Source organism: Euleptes europaea, chromosome 1 (assembly GCF_029931775.1).
Source record: "Euleptes europaea isolate rEulEur1 chromosome 1, rEulEur1.hap1, whole genome shotgun sequence".
NCBI classification, from domain to species: Eukaryota; Metazoa; Chordata; class Lepidosauria; order Squamata; family Sphaerodactylidae; genus Euleptes; species Euleptes europaea.
In genome coordinates this window covers 105,708,316-105,728,437 of record NC_079312.1, presented here as the reverse complement: position 1 = coordinate 105,728,437, position 20,122 = coordinate 105,708,316, and the positions used below count along the sequence as shown (strand labels likewise).

General features: G+C 43.1%; 1 protein-coding gene across 2 annotated transcripts in view; it reads left to right on the top strand.

The window, feature by feature from the left end:
* The window catches only part of KCNIP1 (potassium voltage-gated channel interacting protein 1), a 410,402-nt gene that overhangs the window by 378,887 nt on the left and 11,393 nt on the right, over positions 1 to 20,122 (top strand). For both annotated transcript variants that reach the window (XM_056859711.1, XM_056859706.1), the window contains exon 2: positions 7,613 to 7,737. In XM_056859711.1, coding sequence (XP_056715689.1) covers positions 7,613 to 7,737 — 125 coding nt within the window. The remainder of the gene's footprint in view (positions 1 to 7,612; positions 7,738 to 20,122) is intronic.

The following is a 20,122-nucleotide window of genomic DNA, read 5'->3' as shown; positions in this document are numbered from 1 at the left end:
CATTCAAGCCTCTCTGTCTCTTGCTCTGTGTTACCAATAATGTCAACAAAAACCTATTTAGGATCAATGGAACAGCAATAGACTCCAGGAGAGCAGACTACTCCTTTAAAAACCTCAGCTCCTGAGAGAGGGGGCAGATGAAGGGGATAAGGTTTCAATCAGGTTCTAGAACTTGTAGGACTAAGTTGTCAACTTCACAGCTGTCTAATGTGTTAACACTCCTGCTGTGTGCTGCCTTTGGCCTGCTCCTTTGATTGACTGATCAATTCTGATAAGGTTTGTCCCATAAGAGTTTCATGTTGCTCACATGCACGGCAGGGGCAGGAATACTGTTGAGTGAACAAGATCTGCAACAGGGGACTTGCATTAATTGCCTACCCACTCTGAAACTGACCCCGTCTTCTCCAAATACTCATTCTCCCCTTTCTCTCCACGCATTTGGGCTCCCTCACTTTTGTCCAAGGCAGTCATCACTCTTCTTGACATTTCCACCTTTGTCTGGGTTCATCTACTGCCGAATCTACAAATACAAAGACTAGAAGCTAGACCATTCTAAGGATCAACCAGTCACTATACCACAAAGAGATGGATTTATTGACTTATTTATTGATAAGATAAACCCTGTGGTGCAGAGGGGTAAGCTTCAGTACTGCAGTCAAAGCTCTGCTCACTACCTGATTTCGATCCCAGCAGAAGTCGGTTTCAGGTAGCCGGCTCAAGGCTGACTCAACCTTCCATCCTTCCCAGGTCGGTAAAATGAATACCCAACTTGCTGGGGGTAAAGTGTAGATGACTGGGGAAGGCAATGGCAAACAGCCCCATAGTCTAGTCTAGTCTGCCTAGTAAACTGGCCCCATGGGCCAGTAATGACCTGGTGCTTGCATGGAGGACTACCTTTACCTTTTAAGCACTCTTATGATGTAAAAACCCATACCCTCCAACCACCACCAGTTCCCAGCTCTCATCTGGCATTGTCTCAAACATTAAGGGTCAGTTAGAACATCATTAAACAGAATCTTGGAGAAGAAAAAAGGAAGGACTGTTCTCCATTATCACCAAACCATCCAAGGTTTTGCCTATGTCAAAACTGCAAGCTGTCCAGGTTGCTAGCAGAACTTCTGTTCCAATATCCTTCCCTGTCATCTGCCCAAGATCATTATGCTTAGTACAATGCTGGGTCCAGAATCACATCCAGACTGCAAGCCTGATTCACCAGGAAATGCTAAAGCTTATCAATGAAAGATATTCCATGTCAAGAGTCCCACAATAACCATTACTTCAGGCTTAGTGGGATTTAGCTTGCCCACATCTGTCCACAGCCAGTTGCCAATAGTGATCATGCAATCATTATTGTCTTTTACTGTGTTTTAAAACTAAAATAAAAAATAAGAGATCTCTCTGACTGCAGTGACTTCCATCTGGCTAGGCCTAAAAGCGACAGTTCTTCCTCCTTCCCATACTTGACGTTATTATGCAAGAAGATGATTGATAAAAGACTTCACTGCCCTAAGCTGATCCTGTCAAACAGAAGAAAAACAGTGGCCAGAAGAAACTGTTGGGGATATAATAATGCATGAGGCGCATATGCCTGTGCATTTATCTGGAGTATTGAAACAACTTAAAAAACACAACAGGGAGAGAGGGAATTCTTCAAATCTGTTTGTGGTGAAAGAGGAGCTGGAGGCTTTTGATGAGCCTGGAAGCTCGAAACTGGAGGCTGGTAACTGGAAGTCAAGGATGCTTATTATTTCCCACTCCCCAAACGAGAAAGGGTCAATAGAAACACTGAACCAGAAGCTTAGAAATTAACTAGCTAGAAGTGGAATAAACAATATAAAATGAGCATTCTGATTCATATGGGGGTCACTGCAAGTTTAAGAACAGTATAATTGTAATAACTAGATTGCCTGTACAGCTTTTGAACCTTTAAAAACAAGCATTATTCTCTAGACCCATCATAAATGTTTAATGCCAGCCTCTCCCCCCACATGCACAGTTCCTTCCCATATACAGTCTCATGAGTAATGAAACAACACTGTCATATTTCTAAAATGATAAAAATGACCACATCATGATAATAGGTATCCAGCCTGGAGTGGCTGTTACCTGGACCTTGGGGCCCACTAAAAGGTACCCATTGACACACACACACACACACCAAGCTTGGGCTCTGTCAACAGATAGGGTTGCCAACCTGCAGATACTAGCTGGAGATCTTCTGCTATTACGACTGATCTCCAGCCGATAGAGATCAGCTCATCTGGAGAAAATGGCTGCTTTGACTATTGGACTCTCTGGCATTGAAGTCCCTCCCCTTCCCACCTCAGGCTCCACCCCAAAAACCTCCCGCCAGTGGCAAAGAGGGACCTGGCAACCCTATCATTTGGTTAATCATCTTGAAAATGCTTTACATAAGCTGACATAAGCCACAATTTATGTCCATGATGCTTGTGACTATAATGTGTGCTGCATTTTGCCTAAATAACAGCTACAGTTTCAGAACTTGAAGGAAAGACCTGCACGTGTTTAGCTAAGATACCATATTGCCAATTAGCAAAGAAGGAAGAAACTAGATAAAATTATGTAGAGTGAATTAAGACTTGCTAGAGAAAAATGAAGATTAACAGGGAGAAAAGCACACCAAATTGGTACTAATGAAAGCCACTAAAAGGAACGTGAAAGGCTTTAACAGATCTCTTAGGAGAGAATGCAAAGCTGGTATTAAATGAGAGACAGCACTGTTTGTGAGAAATCTGAACTACATACTTATAAAACATGTACGTTAAATTAGGTAGAGACAAACCCTTTGATGATTTATCAGTTGGTCTATAGAACAAACAGAAATGCCAAAAAAACCAAAACATTGGCAATTACAACTGACATTCTGAGTTCAGATAATGCGTTTTGAGAGACAGTGTGATATAGTGGTTAAAATGATAGACAAGGAACTGGGAGACCCCAGGCCCAGTTCCTCCCACAGCCATGAAGCTCTAGGCATGTCCATGTGCAAGTCACTCTCTCACTGTCCTACCTCACAGGGATGTTATGAGGTAATTGTCGCCTTGAGCATTTCCAAATTGAAAGGAAACATAGAGCAATCCCATATACATTTTATGAAATAGTAGAAACTACTCAATGACATGGCTGTAACTCCCACTATCACCACCAAAATTAATCACTTACATAGAGTCCCATATGTCCATAAGCAAGACAGCAAGGACATTGTTTCCTGAACTGCAATTCCACCCTAAGCAGGAAAGGTAAAAGGGAAGGTCATAAGCCAGGACTGATCCTTCTGTAATCTACTTCCTCAAAGTTCCCTCAAATGTCTGTGCCACCAAAGAAATATAAAGGAGAAAATCACAGACCTTCTTCAGATATTAAACCATGGATTCACTGTGTACAGGGGATTTGGGGATGAGCTGATACGGGCCTTTTTTATATGTTGCCACCATCACTGGATTTAGTTTACCTCGTTTTTATTGTAGTTGTTGATTCCCCCCTTTTATTTATTTTATGCCATTTTGGAACCATTTATATGGTATACACCATTTATATGTGTGTGTGTATGTAAAGTGCCGTCAAGTCGCAGAAGACTTATGGCGACCCCTTTTGGGCTTTTCATGGCAAGAGACTAACAGAGGTGGTTTGCCAGTGCCTTCCTCTGCACAGCAACCCTGGACTTCCTTGGTGGTCTCCCATCCCAATACTAACCAGGGCCGACCCTGCTTAGCTTCTGAGATCTGACCAGATCAGGCTAGCCTGGGCCATCCAGGTCAGGGCACACCATTTATATGATGACTGAAAATTTATTAATGTTTAATGGGGAAAATTTAGCTTTTTGCAATGTTTCCAATTGCACGAAGGAGCCTATAAAAATATGTGTGCCTGTGTAGGGCAGCTTGCTGTGGACAGTTAGTGGAACACATGGACCTCATGAGTGTAGGGTTGCCAACCTCCAGGTACTAGCTGGAGATCTCCTACTATTACAACTGATCTCCAGCTGATAGATATCAGTTCACCTGGAGAAAATGGCCGCTTTGGCAATTGCTCTATGGCATTGAAGTCCCTCCCCTCCCCAAACACCTCCCTCCTCAAGCTCCACCCCAAAAAGAGGGACCCAGCAACCCTACGTGAGTGGGGCCAGTGGATGAAATCCTGCTCCCCTTTACATGTACTCAGTGAATCGGAAGCAGTTTTATGGTGGCATCTACAACCTTCTGGCCTTCTTTTACCAGGCAATACATCTATTACATCCAGCTCTGACAAGATAGATGAATCAACAGGTCACCAGCAATCAAATGGCCTGAACTTCAGTTGACAGCCTTATATCTGCTGGGGTCTAAAGTCAACTCCAAAGCACTTCTCCAGCAAACCCAACATTACAATGGGGATGTAAAAGCATTGCTACAATATATTTGAGAACCAAAATCTATTTTGCTAGAAAGCAAACTCAGCAGAACATGAAAAGGAGGAAACCTAAGAAAAGAAGGAAGAACCAGATTAAAGAATAGTAGGACAAAACCAGCTGTGAACAAGGAATTAAAGCTAAACTATTCAATTTACCTGCCTGCTTAGCCACTCTCCATATCTGTGATCGGATTTGATCCCTTGAAAAAAGTGAACTTTTCCTTGTCAGCAATTTATCTGGGAGATGTGAACAGGGTCAAAGTCCTATGCAAATGTGACATATTTGTACAGGGGTAACATTTTAAAGGTGAAGCAGGACTGAGCATGCCAGACAAGGCAAGATAAAGATAATGATACTACACACAAGGTGAAGGTAATGATAATGATATACTGTGGTATTCAAAAGATTGCTTTTGCTGAAAACTCTCAGTTTATAGCGATGTGGCATGCCATTAAAAATAGTTACTCATTATGTTTGTGTAGGAAAACTATAAGAAATAATTTTGATCTCTGATTACTGTACAGTATGGAGAAATGGCAAGCATGTCTGAAGACTATCAAAGTGTTCTTAATATCTATTTACTTATTTAAAACACTTATATGGCCACCTTTTACCTTTGCATCTCAGGACCTATGAAGATTATTGAAAAATGGGCATGAAATGGAACAGGGAAGTAGGGCTAACCCAGGAAATAAAATACATTTCAAATACTCAAACTTCACAGTGACCCCCCAAACAGTCAGATTTTTAAAATATATTTTATATATTTGCAGGGTTCATAAGCCATTGTTGGGGGCTTGGGCCAAACGAATCCTGATGATCCTCACATCTGAAGCCACAGATAGTAGTAATAATTGCTCATGCCTGAGTGAGGTCTTGTCAGTCCTGAAGAATAATTAGGGTTGCCAACCTCCAGGTACTTAATACAAAAAAATATAGCACAAGGCTCACAAAATGCTTAACCCACAATGCAAGAAATGTTTACTTATGGTGAACTAATAGTGAACACAAAGAACAAACAAACACAGTGCTGTACAACAATAAGTCTATGAGAACATACACAACTACTTGTCAAAGAGAATATATACAAAAACAGTCCAACAGTTGACTTCCAATATTAGAAATGGTGCTCCTGTGGAGCAGTCTGTTAACTATGACAAAGCTTCCGCAGTCAGGTTGTAATATCGCTCCAAACCGCAAAACGGTAACTTGAACTGTGTAAACGGCGTGACTTTTCAATGGAGCTGTTTCAAAAGTGCATCCTCTTTCGCTCGGAGCGCAGCATGGCAAACGCAATTAGCGTAACTTGGGTCTCGGTTGTAGCGTATCCGCTGATCTTTTTGAGGTGTTCTCATTTATATCCCTCTGGCTTTATGTTTAGGGATATTACAACACTAAAGCAATACGTGTATCCCAGGTATTTAAATCTACGTTTCACTCTGAGGCTTCTTCAGCCTATAAAGACTTTAAAACGACCACTGTGGGTTCCATTAGCCAATTCACTTCTTGCTTGTCACTAGGGTTGCCAACTAATTCAACTGATCTCCAGCCGATAGAGATCAGATCACCTGAAGAAAAATGGCCGCTTTGGCAATTGAACTCTATGGCATTGAAGTCCCTCCCCTCCCCAAACCCCACCCTCCTCAGGCTCTGCCCCAAAAATCTCCCGCCGGTGGCAAAGAGGGACCTGGCAACCCTACTTGTCACACTTATCTCCCTCCATCTTTAGCAGCCACAGAAAAGAGACTCTAAATGTGGTTCAGCCACTTTCTCGCGTATCAAGCTAAACTGAAAACCTCAGTGAAGCATTAACCTTCCCTTCCATTGCTTTCTCTCTATTTTACTTTACCAATATTTCCACTTGAGTACACTTAAAGTTCTTCTCTCGATAGTGCTTGCATTATGGAAGCCATTCACCTTGGCACCAATAGCCATAGACAGCAATGAAGTAACTGAGAAGGGCAGGGGGGAAGCATCATGCAGTTTCTTGTTTACTTAATTATACACTGTAAATAGTTTCCATGGGGAAGGTGATCCACACGGTTCTTATGTAAAGATTATCCATTCCTCTAAAGGAGCAGTCACACAAAGGATGGCCCGAGCACAGATATCCATAAAAACCCATACTTGAATTACTTGTATCCCCAGAATGATATGGGAAGCCTTGATACGGGTGCTTTCCATGAGCACTGGTTCACTTACATAGCATTGGATCCGATGCACTTTACATAGCATTGGATCCAAGCCAGAATCATCACATATGGTGAACATTTAGGAATGAATTAAATACAGTGAAACTTTTCTTTGGCGACTGATTTGAAAAGTGGCCTTTGGCTGAAAGTAACTACCAACACCACTCCAAATTATAGGGGAAAACAGACATCTTGGTCCAATGAGGTTCTGCTTGTTTTTGTGTACCTCTCCATTTAGATGAAACTGTTTTGTACTTTGTTCACCCCATTGCTAACCTGCTATTTCTTCTCTTCTCTGAAACCTGTATGGACTTTACCCACATCAGGTATTCTGCTGTAACATTTTGACTAGAATGTCTTTAACCCTTCAAAGTCTTTTGTTTCACAACAAAAGAAAATGAGTAATCCCCATGCCTGCTCAGTGTCAGCAATGTTCACCCCGATCCTAAATATATTTCTTGGAAGTAAGTTCCATTGATTTCAGTGGTACATACTACCGTACGAATGTGCTTGGGATCCCAGCTTTTGTCTATTACGTTTAAGCATGTCTGGTCCATGTTACACTGAATCCCATGAAACACACTGTATGAAATCAGTAGTGCTGTGACATGTTGCCGGGTTGGAATATTTTCAAGTTAGCGCGCATGAATTTAGACTGTTATTTGATGAATGGGAGCATCTTAAACTCATTAGAAACATCTTCAGTTTGTTGGACAGAAACATCTTAAGGTCTTTTGAGAGCAGTAATGAGTGGGTCTCCTGATGGCAGTAGTGAGTTGTGATCTTTAAAGGGAACTTTGTCGCTGAAGAGAATGTGGGCCCTGAAAAAGAAATATGAGGAGTGCTTCTTTTTCTTGGGTTTGATGGTATTTATGATCAGGTTGGATTCACAAGTCTGTTATTTGTGCTTCAGTGGTTTTTAAGATTAACCAATATACATTTGACTCCTTCCATCACGTTCATAGACAAAGAATGCAGCCCAAATACATCTTTGTGTCTTTTGTTCTAGATAAAATCGAAGATGAGTTAGAAATGACCACAGTATGCTATCGGCCTGAAGGACTGGAACAACTTCAGGCACAAACCAATTTCACTAAGAGAGAACTTCAAGTGCTTTACCGAGGATTCAAAAATGTAAGAGCAAAGCAATGGCCGTTATTGTAAAGCAGCTGGCTTTTGAGGGTGGAATATTTTGCATTAACCTGAATGATGAATATGCATTAAAAAGCTTCAAAACAGGAAGGATATTTTTTCTAATCTTTGTTCTGGTGCCAAAGAAATATAAGGCTTGCCTTAAAATGTATAAATGTTTCTTATGGCATCATCATAACATGTTTAAAACTTCAGCTGGCTGATAAATATGCAGCTCACAAATTACTCAGCAAATGTGGCATGTTGTTCTACTCACCTCATGTTCAGAATGAATGGTACAGAACTATTTGTAGTTTGAAATTGCCAAACAATCATTATTTCGTTCCTTGATTTCATCTTACTTCATTGTGAATAATCAGAAACTCTGTTGGTTTTGAATATTTTGGACTTGGTGACTTGGCAGTATTTTCTGTTTCCTGACTGTGGAGTAGGAAATGTGTACTACATCCAGATTTTTGAGATCTCTGCCCAACTTTTAAAATTAATTGCTGAGAAATTAAGTCTCTTCTATACGGACTGTGGCACATAGATAACAGAACTATGCTGCTCTGTAAGAGTTCTGTGTGAACGACAGAATGATGTGAATAAATAGCAATATGAACAGGCCCTTCATTGGAAAGCTGCAGTCAGTGAGAACTTCCTGGATGTAAAACATGAAGGGAACTTCAAGAGCTTTCTATGGAGCGATGCAATCAAAATTGAGAATGGCAAACATGGGATAAGAATGGATAAAATGAGCATGTATATGGTAAAATTTAACTGGGACAATTGTAAGTTAGCACCCCTAAAGCAGAAAACTAGACACGGTAAATATACTAAGGAGGACAGAGCTGGGTAGTACAAGTACAGTGGTGAAAAACAGATAGATATAACAAATGAATGCAGCAGGCTTGGCAAACAAAGAGAACAATTATATTCTTTTTCTCTGAGCCACAGTTCAAATTGCAGTGGATTAAGTTGCGGGGGGTGGGAATCTGGAGAGACTGAAAAATTGATTTCTTGGACCCTTCAGTAATGCCTATAAGTACTTACAAATTAAATATCAATGAAGTTCCAAATTTTGATTTTTTTTAAAAAAAAGAAGTGCATTGATAATATCATAAATTATGATCTATAAAAACATTATTTAGCCAAATGCATATAAAAATGTGTAAAGTGCAAACTGACCACACAGCTATCAAATTCACATCTCTGTGTGTGTGTGTGTGTGTGCGCGCGCGCGCGCCTCTTAACTCAGAACTCCTACAATTTTTTTGATGTGTTGGAAAGAAATTCCTCCATGCGTGTCAAGATATGCTTTGATTCAATATGAATCTCAGGGTGGAGTAGGAACCAGAAATACAGTTGTATTATTATATTTGCAAGTTGACAAGTTTAGCATTCTGGTTGAGGCCACACTTGGTTGCTGAGACAGATCAAGATGTGGGAGCCTATTTAGAAGATGCCATGTGGTATTGAGATAGGAGGTAGGGCTGCCAAGCTCCCCCTCCAAGTTCCTGTTCCCCACCACCGCTCCAAGAGTTACAGATGTTCATAAAGAATAGACTGACTACTTGGCCACTTTGTCATGCTCCAATAGGGGAAACAACTCATATATCTCAGTCCCAAATTGGCTAGCAAATTGCTGGATTGGCACAATGTGCAACACAGAACAACCTTGGCTATGTAGATTCCTCTCTTATTTTTGTTTGCAATTGAAGATGGTACAAGTAAATAAATGACAGCACCACTAAGCAACTATGCAATTGCTTTACAAACATTAAAGGTAGTACCGTTTTCAAGGTAACATGATTTTAACCTAAACATAACTTTTCAACCAATAGTATAACAGAAACACAAGTGCTATGAACATAGCAACCTTTATAGATGCAGGATCTTCATCACCCTTCAGAAAGGTTAATCTGAATAGAAGCAAATTCTAACAGATGGTGCTCAATAACACAAAGACAAGAGAAAGTACAAAATATTAATTTAAAAATCTGCAAGACTTCTTCTTTCCTTGAATGTTCTGCCGGGACTCCTCCTGATTCTGCTACCCTTGATGCTTGAGGCCCATTGCTAGGATTGCCAGCTCCGGGTTGGGAAATACCTGGAGATTTTTGGGGTGGAGACTGAGGAGGGCGGGGTTTGGGGAGGGGAGGGACTTCAATGCCATAGAGTCCAATTGCCAAAGAGGCCATTTTCTCCAGGTGAACTCATCTCTATTAGCTGGAGATCAGATGTAATAGCAAGTGATCTCCTGCCACCACCTGGAGGTTGGCAACCCTACCCATTGCATATTCACAATGAAATTAGCAGTTCCCTCAGATTAAGCTCTAGGCCTTTCCTCTCCTGCTGTAGTTCAGACTAGGGTTTCCAGCCATAGCTGCCACCCCATGGAAGAATTTATGAAGCAGAGATAAGCTCAGAGTAATGTTCTAGGTAGGGTTGCCAATGCTGGAAATTCACCTCCTCCCCTTCCCCTGCAATTTAGCACCACACGCAATGTTGCAGGTAGGGTTGCCAGCTCCAGGTTGGGAAATACCTGGAGATTTTGGGGGTGGAGCCTGAGGAGGGCAGGACTTGAAGAGGGGAGGGACTTCAATGCCATAGAGTCATTGTCAAAGCGGCCATTTTCTCCTGGTGAACTGATCTCTATTGGCTGATCAGTTGTAATAGTGGAAGATCTCCAGTTACTACCTGGTGGTTGGCAACCCTAGATTTAGTCTTTTTCTTGTTTAATTTGTGTGTGCTGAGGACACTTCTGTCTCCTTTTTCTTTGTAGTCCCCAGGACCACATTAAGATTCCATGTTGTACTCATTCATCATAAAAATAAGTCCATAAACTAAAGGAGAAGTTTCATATAAGCGTGTTCAGGCAGTTAATCTCACTGGGGCAATTCCTGGTAAACTTCTACTCTGGAGAGCTGGTGGCAAGGCTAAAAGGGGCAGCAGAAGCATCTACAGAGAAACAAAGTTCAGGGAGAGAATAAGAGACCAAGCAAGGGGTGGGTAGGGTTGCCAGCTCTGGGTTGGGAAATTCCTGGAGATTTAGGTGGAGTCTGGGGAGAGCCCTCAGTAGGTTATAATGTCAGAGTACTCTCCAAAGCAGACATTTTCTCCAGGGGAACTGATCTCAGTAGTCTGGAGATCAGTTGTAATTCTGGGAGATCACCATTGCAACACCATTGCACTGACATTGCATCTTCACATAAATCACCAGAACTGAGGTGGGGTAAGGGAGGAGTATTTTTTTTTATTTCTCATGTTGAGGCTAAATTCAGAAGTGCAAGCAAGCTAATACTTTCCTCCTCCCCTCTTTCTGACAACCAGGGTTGCCAGGCCCCCTCTGGTTAAGGGTTGACAGGTCCCTCTTTGCCACTGGGGAGGTTTGGGGGACAAAACAGTGGCCATTTTCGAATGGCAATTAGCAGCGCGTTCCAGGCTGAATTGCCCCACATATTTTTTTGAATTTTACACACTGAAGCGTCATTCCGGAAGTGACTGCGAAGCCGGTGCTTATCTGCTTCACATTACAAAACAGCCCACTTAATGCAACCTTTTGTGTTTGCTCCTCCACTGCTGGGAAGAATAACCAGAGGGAACCATGCAAAATAACAGTGGCGGGTTAGCTATGCACATGCTAATGGCTATGCAAATGAACGAAGGAGCAGGCGAGTGTGGGGTGGGTGGAATTTCTCCTTTTGCGTCAGGACCGTGAAAAGGCATTTTTAAAAAGAGCTTTGAGTGAGCATCAAAATTGACCCTGCATAAATGGCCCATGAGATGTGAGAACAGGTTGTGAGATTTCTATTTAAAACTCAAACACAACCATGATAAGCACAGAGTGATCAGTCACAAGAGAAATAATTGGTCACCACATTTAAGTTTTACATAGAAATAGTCACAGACTATAATACTTGCCTTTCATAGTCTTCAAATTCTGCCCTTTTCATTTTTTTCTAAGTAATTGTGTGCATGTTAGGGTTCCCAAGTGCCTGCTTGTGGCGGGCAATCTACCGCCCGTTGTTCTGTGGTTTCCATAGAGGTTTTTTGCGAGTGCTGGAGCGCCACCCCCAGTGCGATGCTAAAGGGTGGAATAAATCACCATTGTCTGAAGACACAGCGAGGACTCTCCTTCCTCAGCAGCAAGCAGAGCTACCTCCAAGCGTTTGGTTTTTTTTCTGCACGTAAGCATCGGGTTTCAGGAAGGCATGGGTTTGGGTCTCCCTCAGAGGAAAACACAGGGCTGGGCTGGCTCCTTAGGCTTTCCGGGCAGCTGCTCCTACGGTTGCCTTGTTTCCTCCTCTCCAGCTACTATCCCCGCTTGCCCCAGAACCTCCCTGCTGATCAGCTGTTTTTTCAATCAGCTGTTTGGCGGGGAGGACAGGCTGCTTTTCTCTCCACCTCTGGGTTGGGGCGGCCTCAACAAACCCAACCTGACGTCATCATGTAGATGACGCTGGTTGCAGCCCCCAACCGCGCCTCCCTAAACCTCCCGCTGGTTGCAAGGAGGGACCTGGCAACACTGTAAAAAGGTACAGGAGAAAACAAGAGCACCTCATCCTACTGTGCTGCAGGCCTGATCAGGATCAGTCCCTTGCAGCATTTTAAAATTTAAAATGGCAGAGGCATTGATGGGTCAGGCCCATAGACACCATCGCATCTGGTTTGGCCTTCACACTAGGTGGCCTTAGGCACACCATTCTGTCTTAGTTCCCATCTAAAATACTTGACTGCTATTGAGATGTAGTGGTTAGAGTGTGGGGGCCAGGTGCTGGAAGATGTGGCCCCTTTCAGCCATGAAGTTTGGTTCATGACCTTTAACCAGTTGCTCCCTCTTTCTCTATGAGCCTAATCTAGCTCACAAGGTTGTTGTGAGAATAAAATCAGGGAGGGGAAATCTATGTATGCTGCCCTGAGCTCTTTGGTGAGCCTTGGATTTAGATGGGGACAGGACTCTGTCCCCATCAAACGCCCCCCCCCCTTTCCTGCTGCTACTGGGCACCATTTAGCATGGTGTAGTGGTTAGGAGCGGTGGACTCTAATCTGGAGAACCGGGTTCGATTCCCCACTCCTCCACATGAGCGGCAGAGTCTAATCTGGTGAACCAGGTTGGTTTCCTCACTCCTCCACATGAAGTCAGCTGGGTGACCTTGGGCTAGTCACAGCTCTCTCAGCCCCACCCACCTCACAGGGTGTCTGTTGTGGGGAGGGGACGGGAAGGTGATTGTAAGCCGATCTGATTCTTCCTTAAGTGGTAGAGAAAGTCAGCATATAAAAACCAACTCTTCTTCTCCTTCTTCCTCCTCCTTCCTCCAGGAGAAAGGATAATCTAACAAAGGGTCTGAGGTAAAGGCCTGAACATGAGTTCCTAGCCTTTTATGGTGTGACAAAATTATTATTATTATTTTAAATGTGCTCTCTGATGAACAGCTGCAGACTGGCCATGGCGGGGGGGACTATGGGAAATTTATTATAACCGTGTTTTGTTTTGTTTCAAATTTGTGGTTTGTGTGAGAGTGTCCGGGGGCCCTATAGCCATACAGCATTCAAGAAAGGTTCTGATTGCTGAGGCCAGAGACTAGCCATCAGTCCAAGAATCTAAATTAAGGAAGAGGGGGATAAATATATTGGGAGAGATTACATGGTTTTTCAGGCTTATTGTTCTCTAATGAAGGCTTACCAGAAATCAGAATTTGGCCTAGTAGTATAATCTTTCACATTTTTGGAGGAGTCCCTGCCTCAAAGCTGTCTGTTAAGGCTATCATCATCTGGTAAGGCTCACCTTATGTGAAACTGCTGTGTGAGGTATAGGGTTGCCAACTGCCAGGTAGTAGCAGGAGATCTCCTGCTAATTCAACTGATCTCCAGCCGACAGAGATCAGATCACCTGGAGAAAAACGGCCACTTTGGCAATTGAACTCTATGGCATTGAAGTCCCTCCCCTTCCCAAACCCCACCCTCTTCAGGCTCCGCCCCCAAAATCTACTGCCAGTTGCGAAGAGGGACCTGGTACCCCTAGTGAGGTAACATAATTTCTCAACATGAGTCATCCTTTGAATACTTTCTATATAGAAAGATAATGTTGTGTGCATTTGTATTAGGGTTGCCAGGTCCTTCTTCGCAACCTCTGATCTCAGCTTCACCTACCTCACAGGTTTGTTTTGAATGGGGAATAAGTAGGGTTGCCAGATCCCTTTTCGCCACTGGTGAGAGGTTTTTGGGGCAGAGCCTGAGAAGGGTGGAGTTCAAGGAGGGGAGGGACTTCAGTGCCATAGAGTCCAATTGACAAAACAGCCATTTTCTCCGTGTGAACTGATCTCTATTGGCTGGAGATCAGTTGTAATAGCGGAAGATCTCCAGCAAGTACCTGGAGGTTGGCAACCCTAATCTGTATCGTGTCATATTTATGCAGGTTGAGAAGGTGATTGTGTATATTAATGGTTATTATGTGTGAAGCAGCCACCAAAGTTAGGCTTACCAGTTGCTTGCTAATGGCAGGCAAATTCCCAATAGTTATAACTGATGCCCGCTGACACTCATCTGGTCGGTGGGTGGAAGCAGGCTGGCAACACAGGGGGTTCAGCAATCTTCATTGCCATGCAATGACATCACTTCCAGTTTGACTGGAAGCACCAGCATCCCACTGGGCTGGCACTCTACCACCCACCTAGAAACTCCATAGGGTTTTGGGGTGAGTGCTAGAGTGTCCCACTGGTTTGATGCGGATGCTTAAAGGTTGCGCCAGAAGTGATGTCATCGTGCAGGGAAATAGATCGCCACCCCCACCCCTAGTAATTATACGGCTCCCTGTATTTCCTGCCAGTTGCCAGACCATACCTGGCAACCCTGACTAACTGCAATTAAAATTACAGGCCTCTTGTTAGTTTAAAGCCAATGTAAATCATTCATAAAAGATATATGGGATAGATCTTTATACACTATAGTCTATATGCTTTATATACAGAGCTATACTATTTTAATGGGGATTGCACATTTCAGTACTCCCGCATGTTAAAAAATTCTGTATCACAGAGAACTTATCTAAGGGACAGTGATAAACGAACGTATTTCTCCCCCTTTTCAGTTGCAGTGAGGTTTTTTAATGTGGAGAAACATTGAGGGCCAAACAAGATATGGCAATGCAAAATACATGAGTGGACCTCTTGCACTTTTGAAAACTGTAAATAACAGCTGGGGGTGTCCTAATTTGAATAAAGGCAAGAGCATTGGGCAGGGGGGTTTAATCCTTTCCCTTGTATCATTTTCATAATTTCAGTCATACCCCACCCCTTCAGACCAGCTATACACTCCATGGAGCAAACATACAGGCCCTGCATGAGTCTGCAAACCCGTTCCCAATCTGTAGTGGTCTGATCGTATGGCTCTGAGTACCACATGCTTATGCATGTTTGATTGAGTTCAGCATTTATAACCCACACACGGATGTTCTTTGACGTTATTGTAAACCATGCCGGTAGAATTGGCATGGATTATATCCCAATTAGGAGTGTCCTGGTTTCTTTGTGGTAAGTGGTGGTGTGATAGTTTTTGTGAAGAAATCATACCATCATTCTGTAATACACACATGTTATCTTCTTTGGTGTGCTGCTTTCTGTGTGCTGTCAACACTTTATACTCCCACGCTATTTTCTTGGGTGTGCTCTGACATAATTACAATAATCATTTGGCTTCCAGGGTTTTAATTTATTCTTTAAAGGAGGAAGTTATTTGTCTGTTGCCAAATATATGTATATATATATATATATATATATATATATATATATATATATATATATATATATATATATATATATATATATATATATATATATGGGGAAATGAAGTGGCAGAATTATTGCCCAGTTTCAATTTGGCAACCTTTGATACAGTCGGCATCTCAATGATAAATTAAGAAATTAAGATCTCAATGATAAATTAAGAAAGTGTATTGAAGTGATTTAAATCATTTCTCACCAATCACATGCAGAAGGTTGCTGCTGGAGAGCAGGAGATGGTGGTATGGAATCTTTCTTGTAGGGTTCCAAAGGGTTCAATGTTATCGCTCATGATAGTCAATTTGATCTTATTGTTTACTTTGTGTAATCTGCCTTGATTCCCAGTGAGAAAGGTGGCCTATAAATAACATTTAAATAAATACATTTTTATCAGAAACTCTTGGGGGAACGTTTCTGTCATTGCCATCTTGGACCAAAATCTAATATCTGTGTTCAAGTAACTAAAGATGAAGAAGCTGAAGTTGATGCGTGAAAAGATAGGGTTGCCAACTGCCAGGTAGTTAGAAAATTAGCACAGGAGCGACACAACAATATTTCAAAGTGCAAAAATGTTCTATTAATAAGCTACCAAAGTGATGACAATATAGAAATAAAAACAGTTTGTACAACACAATCCTATATCTACATAGTCCAATAGACACTGATATATGTTTCTTCAGTGTTATAAAGCTGGTGTAACGTTGCTTTGCAGATGATACGGGGATATGGCCGTTTCAAAATTCTTTAGTTCAATTCTTCCTCAGTCAAACAAGACTACACTGCTACATTTGTTGCATCCCAGCAAGGAACATGGTGACTATCCTGTATGTCTAACTGCAGTCAATAAATTGTTTAAGCCAAGCTCTTTTACCATGTATATATAGGATTGTGTTGTACAAACTGTTTTTGTTTCGATGCTGTCATCACTTTGGTAGCTTATTAATAGAACATTTTTCCACTTTGAAATATTGTTGTGTCGCTCCTGTGCTAATTTTCTAATTGTGTAGTACCAGTACAGTGGTGTCTTTTTTCCTCTACAACCTCCAGGTAGTAGCAGGGGATCTCCTGCTAATTCAACTGATCTCCAGCTTATAGAGATCAGATCACCTGGAGAAAAATGGCCACTTTGGCAACTGAACTCTATGGCATTGAAGTCTCTCCCCTCCCCAAACCCCGCCCTCTTAAGGCTCCACCCCCAAAATTTCCTGCCGGTTGCAAAGAGGGACTTGGCAACCCTATGAAAAGAGGAAAGTGATTCTGTTTCTCCTTCATCCCTAAACAGCTGATGGGCTCAAGACATTCCTGAGGTTCTACTGACTCCATCAGTTGTTTGGCACTGATGGAGCCAGGGTGTACCCAGGGGGCTCGTATGTCTAGGTGCATCCTAATCACATGGGTATTTGGCACTAATGGGGGGGGTGTCTCCCTCACAAACAGCTGATAGCGTCTGGTTCCACTCAAGTCCTAGCTCCAGCTGTTTGAAGACTGAGTCAGACCATTGGTTTAATGGTGAATAACCCAACCATGAGGGGAGAGCACACAAAGGGAGAAGGCAAGTGGAGAAATGGGATTCACCATCATTGCTGCCTCCCACTGCCCAAATTAGTTTGGGGGATTGTTTTTCCCTTCAGGAAATAGCTCATGTCAACAAAAATGTTGGCTACCCCTGCTTTATATTATTCCACTGACCTGGCTAGTTAATAAAGCACTGTATTAGGACATGCCTTGTGTCAAGAAGGAAAATTAAGCCCTTTCATATATAATGTGCTATTTGCAGTGTACAGAAAAAATGCCATATAGATTGTTTTATATACAACACAATGAAATGCAAATCTTTTTAGTTTATGGAGCTGTTTAAATGCAAATTTGTTCACAGCTACTTTCCCCCAGTTTCCTGGCACTTTATACATTTTGGAGGTACTATGGAGAGAGCATGGTTTTTGAGATCTTGCTTCAGTTTGTGAAGGAAAGTATGAGTGCTGGATGGAGAAGTCTATTGGGAAGGAGTAGAAGGAAGCAAAATAAGCTTTCATATCCTGGCTTTGTGAACGCTTAAATAATGGAGTGATAGAGTACTGGAGCACTCTAATTATCTTCAGTGTGCAAGTATTTCTGGCAATCTATATAGATGTACTGTACATCATTAACCAGGCAGAATATTCATCTATGTTCTTAATAAACTAGTTTTAAGTTGTCATAACTCTGCTTGAAATTAAAATAAGGGGCATACCCGCTTGCCTTTATGAGAATAAGCCTTGCAAGTTAGCCGAATTAAGCTAATCTCTGCAACTAATGAGGTCTCTTGAGCACCCTTGGCTCAAAACTGGATACAAAACTGTGATCATTTTTGGCGCAAATGAATTGGAACTAGCAGATGCCTCTGAAAGTAGACCAGGCGCTGAAAGCTGAAACTGGATGATCAATGGCCCTCTTGCATTTCTGTGGTATTCCAGAAGGTCTGATGCAAAACCTTGCCAGAGATCTTAGTAAAGTATCAGAAATGAAAAACAACAACAACTCTGAGACATTGTGGAGAATTTGAGCTTTTATGCAGTCTTAGAACCGACAACAACACAGGAAAGACAGCCGTTCTGACCTCAGGCGTGTTGATCTGCTGGTCTTGAAAGCCAGGACTTGCCCTGCAGATGATTACTTGGCAGGGTCTGGAGTGCAGGAACAGGCAAAGACTGAAACTGGATCGAGTGCTTAAGGGTTGTGGCTTTGTGAACTGGTTGATACTGCAAGGCTGTCTTGCCACACCTCAGCCTAAACAGGATGGGAGATAATTGGCCCCAACTGAGTAATGTACAGAGTATATTAGAAGTGCAGTTTGTTGGGAGACAAGTGGGGGTGATATAGTACTTGAACTCTCTGTAAGTAGGGTTGCCAGCTCCGGGTTGGGAAATACCTGGAGATTTTTGGGGTGGAGCCTGAGGAAGGCAGGGCTTGGGGAGGGGAGGGACTTCAATGCCATAAAGACCAATTGCCAAAGCAGCCATTTTATCCAGGAAAACTGATCTCTGTCGGCTGGAGATCAGCTGTAATAGCAGGAGATCTCCAGCCACCACCTGAAGGTTGGCAACCCTTTGGTTCTCGTAGGTTATCCGGGCTGTGTAACCGTGGTCTTGGTATTTTCTTTCCTGATGTTTCGCCAGCAGCTGTGGCCGGCATCTTCAGAGGACACTGTCCTTCAGTGTTACTCCTCTGAAGATGCCGGCCACAGCTGCTGGCGAAATGTCAGGAAAGAAAATACCAAGACCACGGTTACACAGCCCGGATAACCTACGAGAACCAATGAACTCTGACCATGAAAGCCTTCGACAATATGTTGGCAACCCTATTTGTAAGGTTATGTTCAAAATGGCTGATTAAAGAAAGTGTTGTTACATTACTGAGGCCTTGTGCTGCACAATTGTTTGTGAAGGATCAGAATACATAACACAAGCTGCACTTAGGTTTGCTAACTCTAGGTTGGGAAATTCCTGGAAATTTGGGAGTGGAGCCTGGGAAGTGGAAGTGGAAGCCTGGGGAGGGACCTCAGAAGGGTATAATGCCATATAGTCCACCATCCAAAGGAGCCATTTTCTTCAAGAGAGCAGATTTCTGTTGTCTGGAGATCAGCGGTCATTCTGGAGGATCTCCAGGCCTGACCTGGAGGTTGGCAACCATAGCTGCACTGCAAGCAGGCACTGGAATTCCTGTGGCTAGGGATGCCAACCCTAGAGTTGTCAGGTCCCCCCTCACCATCATCGGGAGGTTCTTGGGGCTGGGCTGGAGCAATTGCGTGCACAGCGTAATTACATCACTTCCAGGTTTACCCCAGAAGTGCTGCATCACCATGGCCGCTTTAGCTCTCAACCCCCCAAGTGCTAAAGCAGCCACGTCAATGTGGCACTTCTGGGGGTAAACCCAGAAGTGATGTAATTGTGTCACAGGCAATCCCTCTCTGGAGCAGCCACTCTAGCCAGCTCCTGGGTGGGACCTGGAGATATCCTGGCATTATAGATTATCTCCAGTCTAACAAGATCAGTTCCATTGGAGAAAATGGATGCTTTGGAGGGTGTACTCCACTGAGTTCCCTGTCCTCCCGAGGCTTCATCATCAAATCTCCAGGAGTTTTCCAACCTGGATCTGGCAACCCTACTCTCATCCCCTGCCAGTGGCCAGGGGGAACCTGGCCATCCTAGCTCTGGCCTGGATGCTGCAAGGAACTACAACCACCAGAGTACAGTTCTAGCTCAACAGCTGAATTGCGTGTCGCCAGTCTGGCCATTCACCTCATAAGGTTGCTAACCTCCAGGTGGGGCCTGGAGAACTCCCAGATTTACAACTGATCTCCAGACTACTGGGAACAGTTCTGCTGAAGTAAATGGCTGCTTTAGAAGGTGGACTCTATGGCATTATACTCAACTGAGGTCTGTTCTTTTGCGAGCTCTGGCCTCTAGTGCTGGTGGTTCATTGTCCGGAAAGGCCTCTGCGGTGCTGACCCCTCTCTCGTGCCCCTGGCCCTTCTCAACACTGATCCTGGCCTCTCGGGCCCCTCACCTGAGGAGTCTCAAATCAGAGTCACTGAGTTGGTTGGAGGGGGTCATGACACTTCCTTCTGC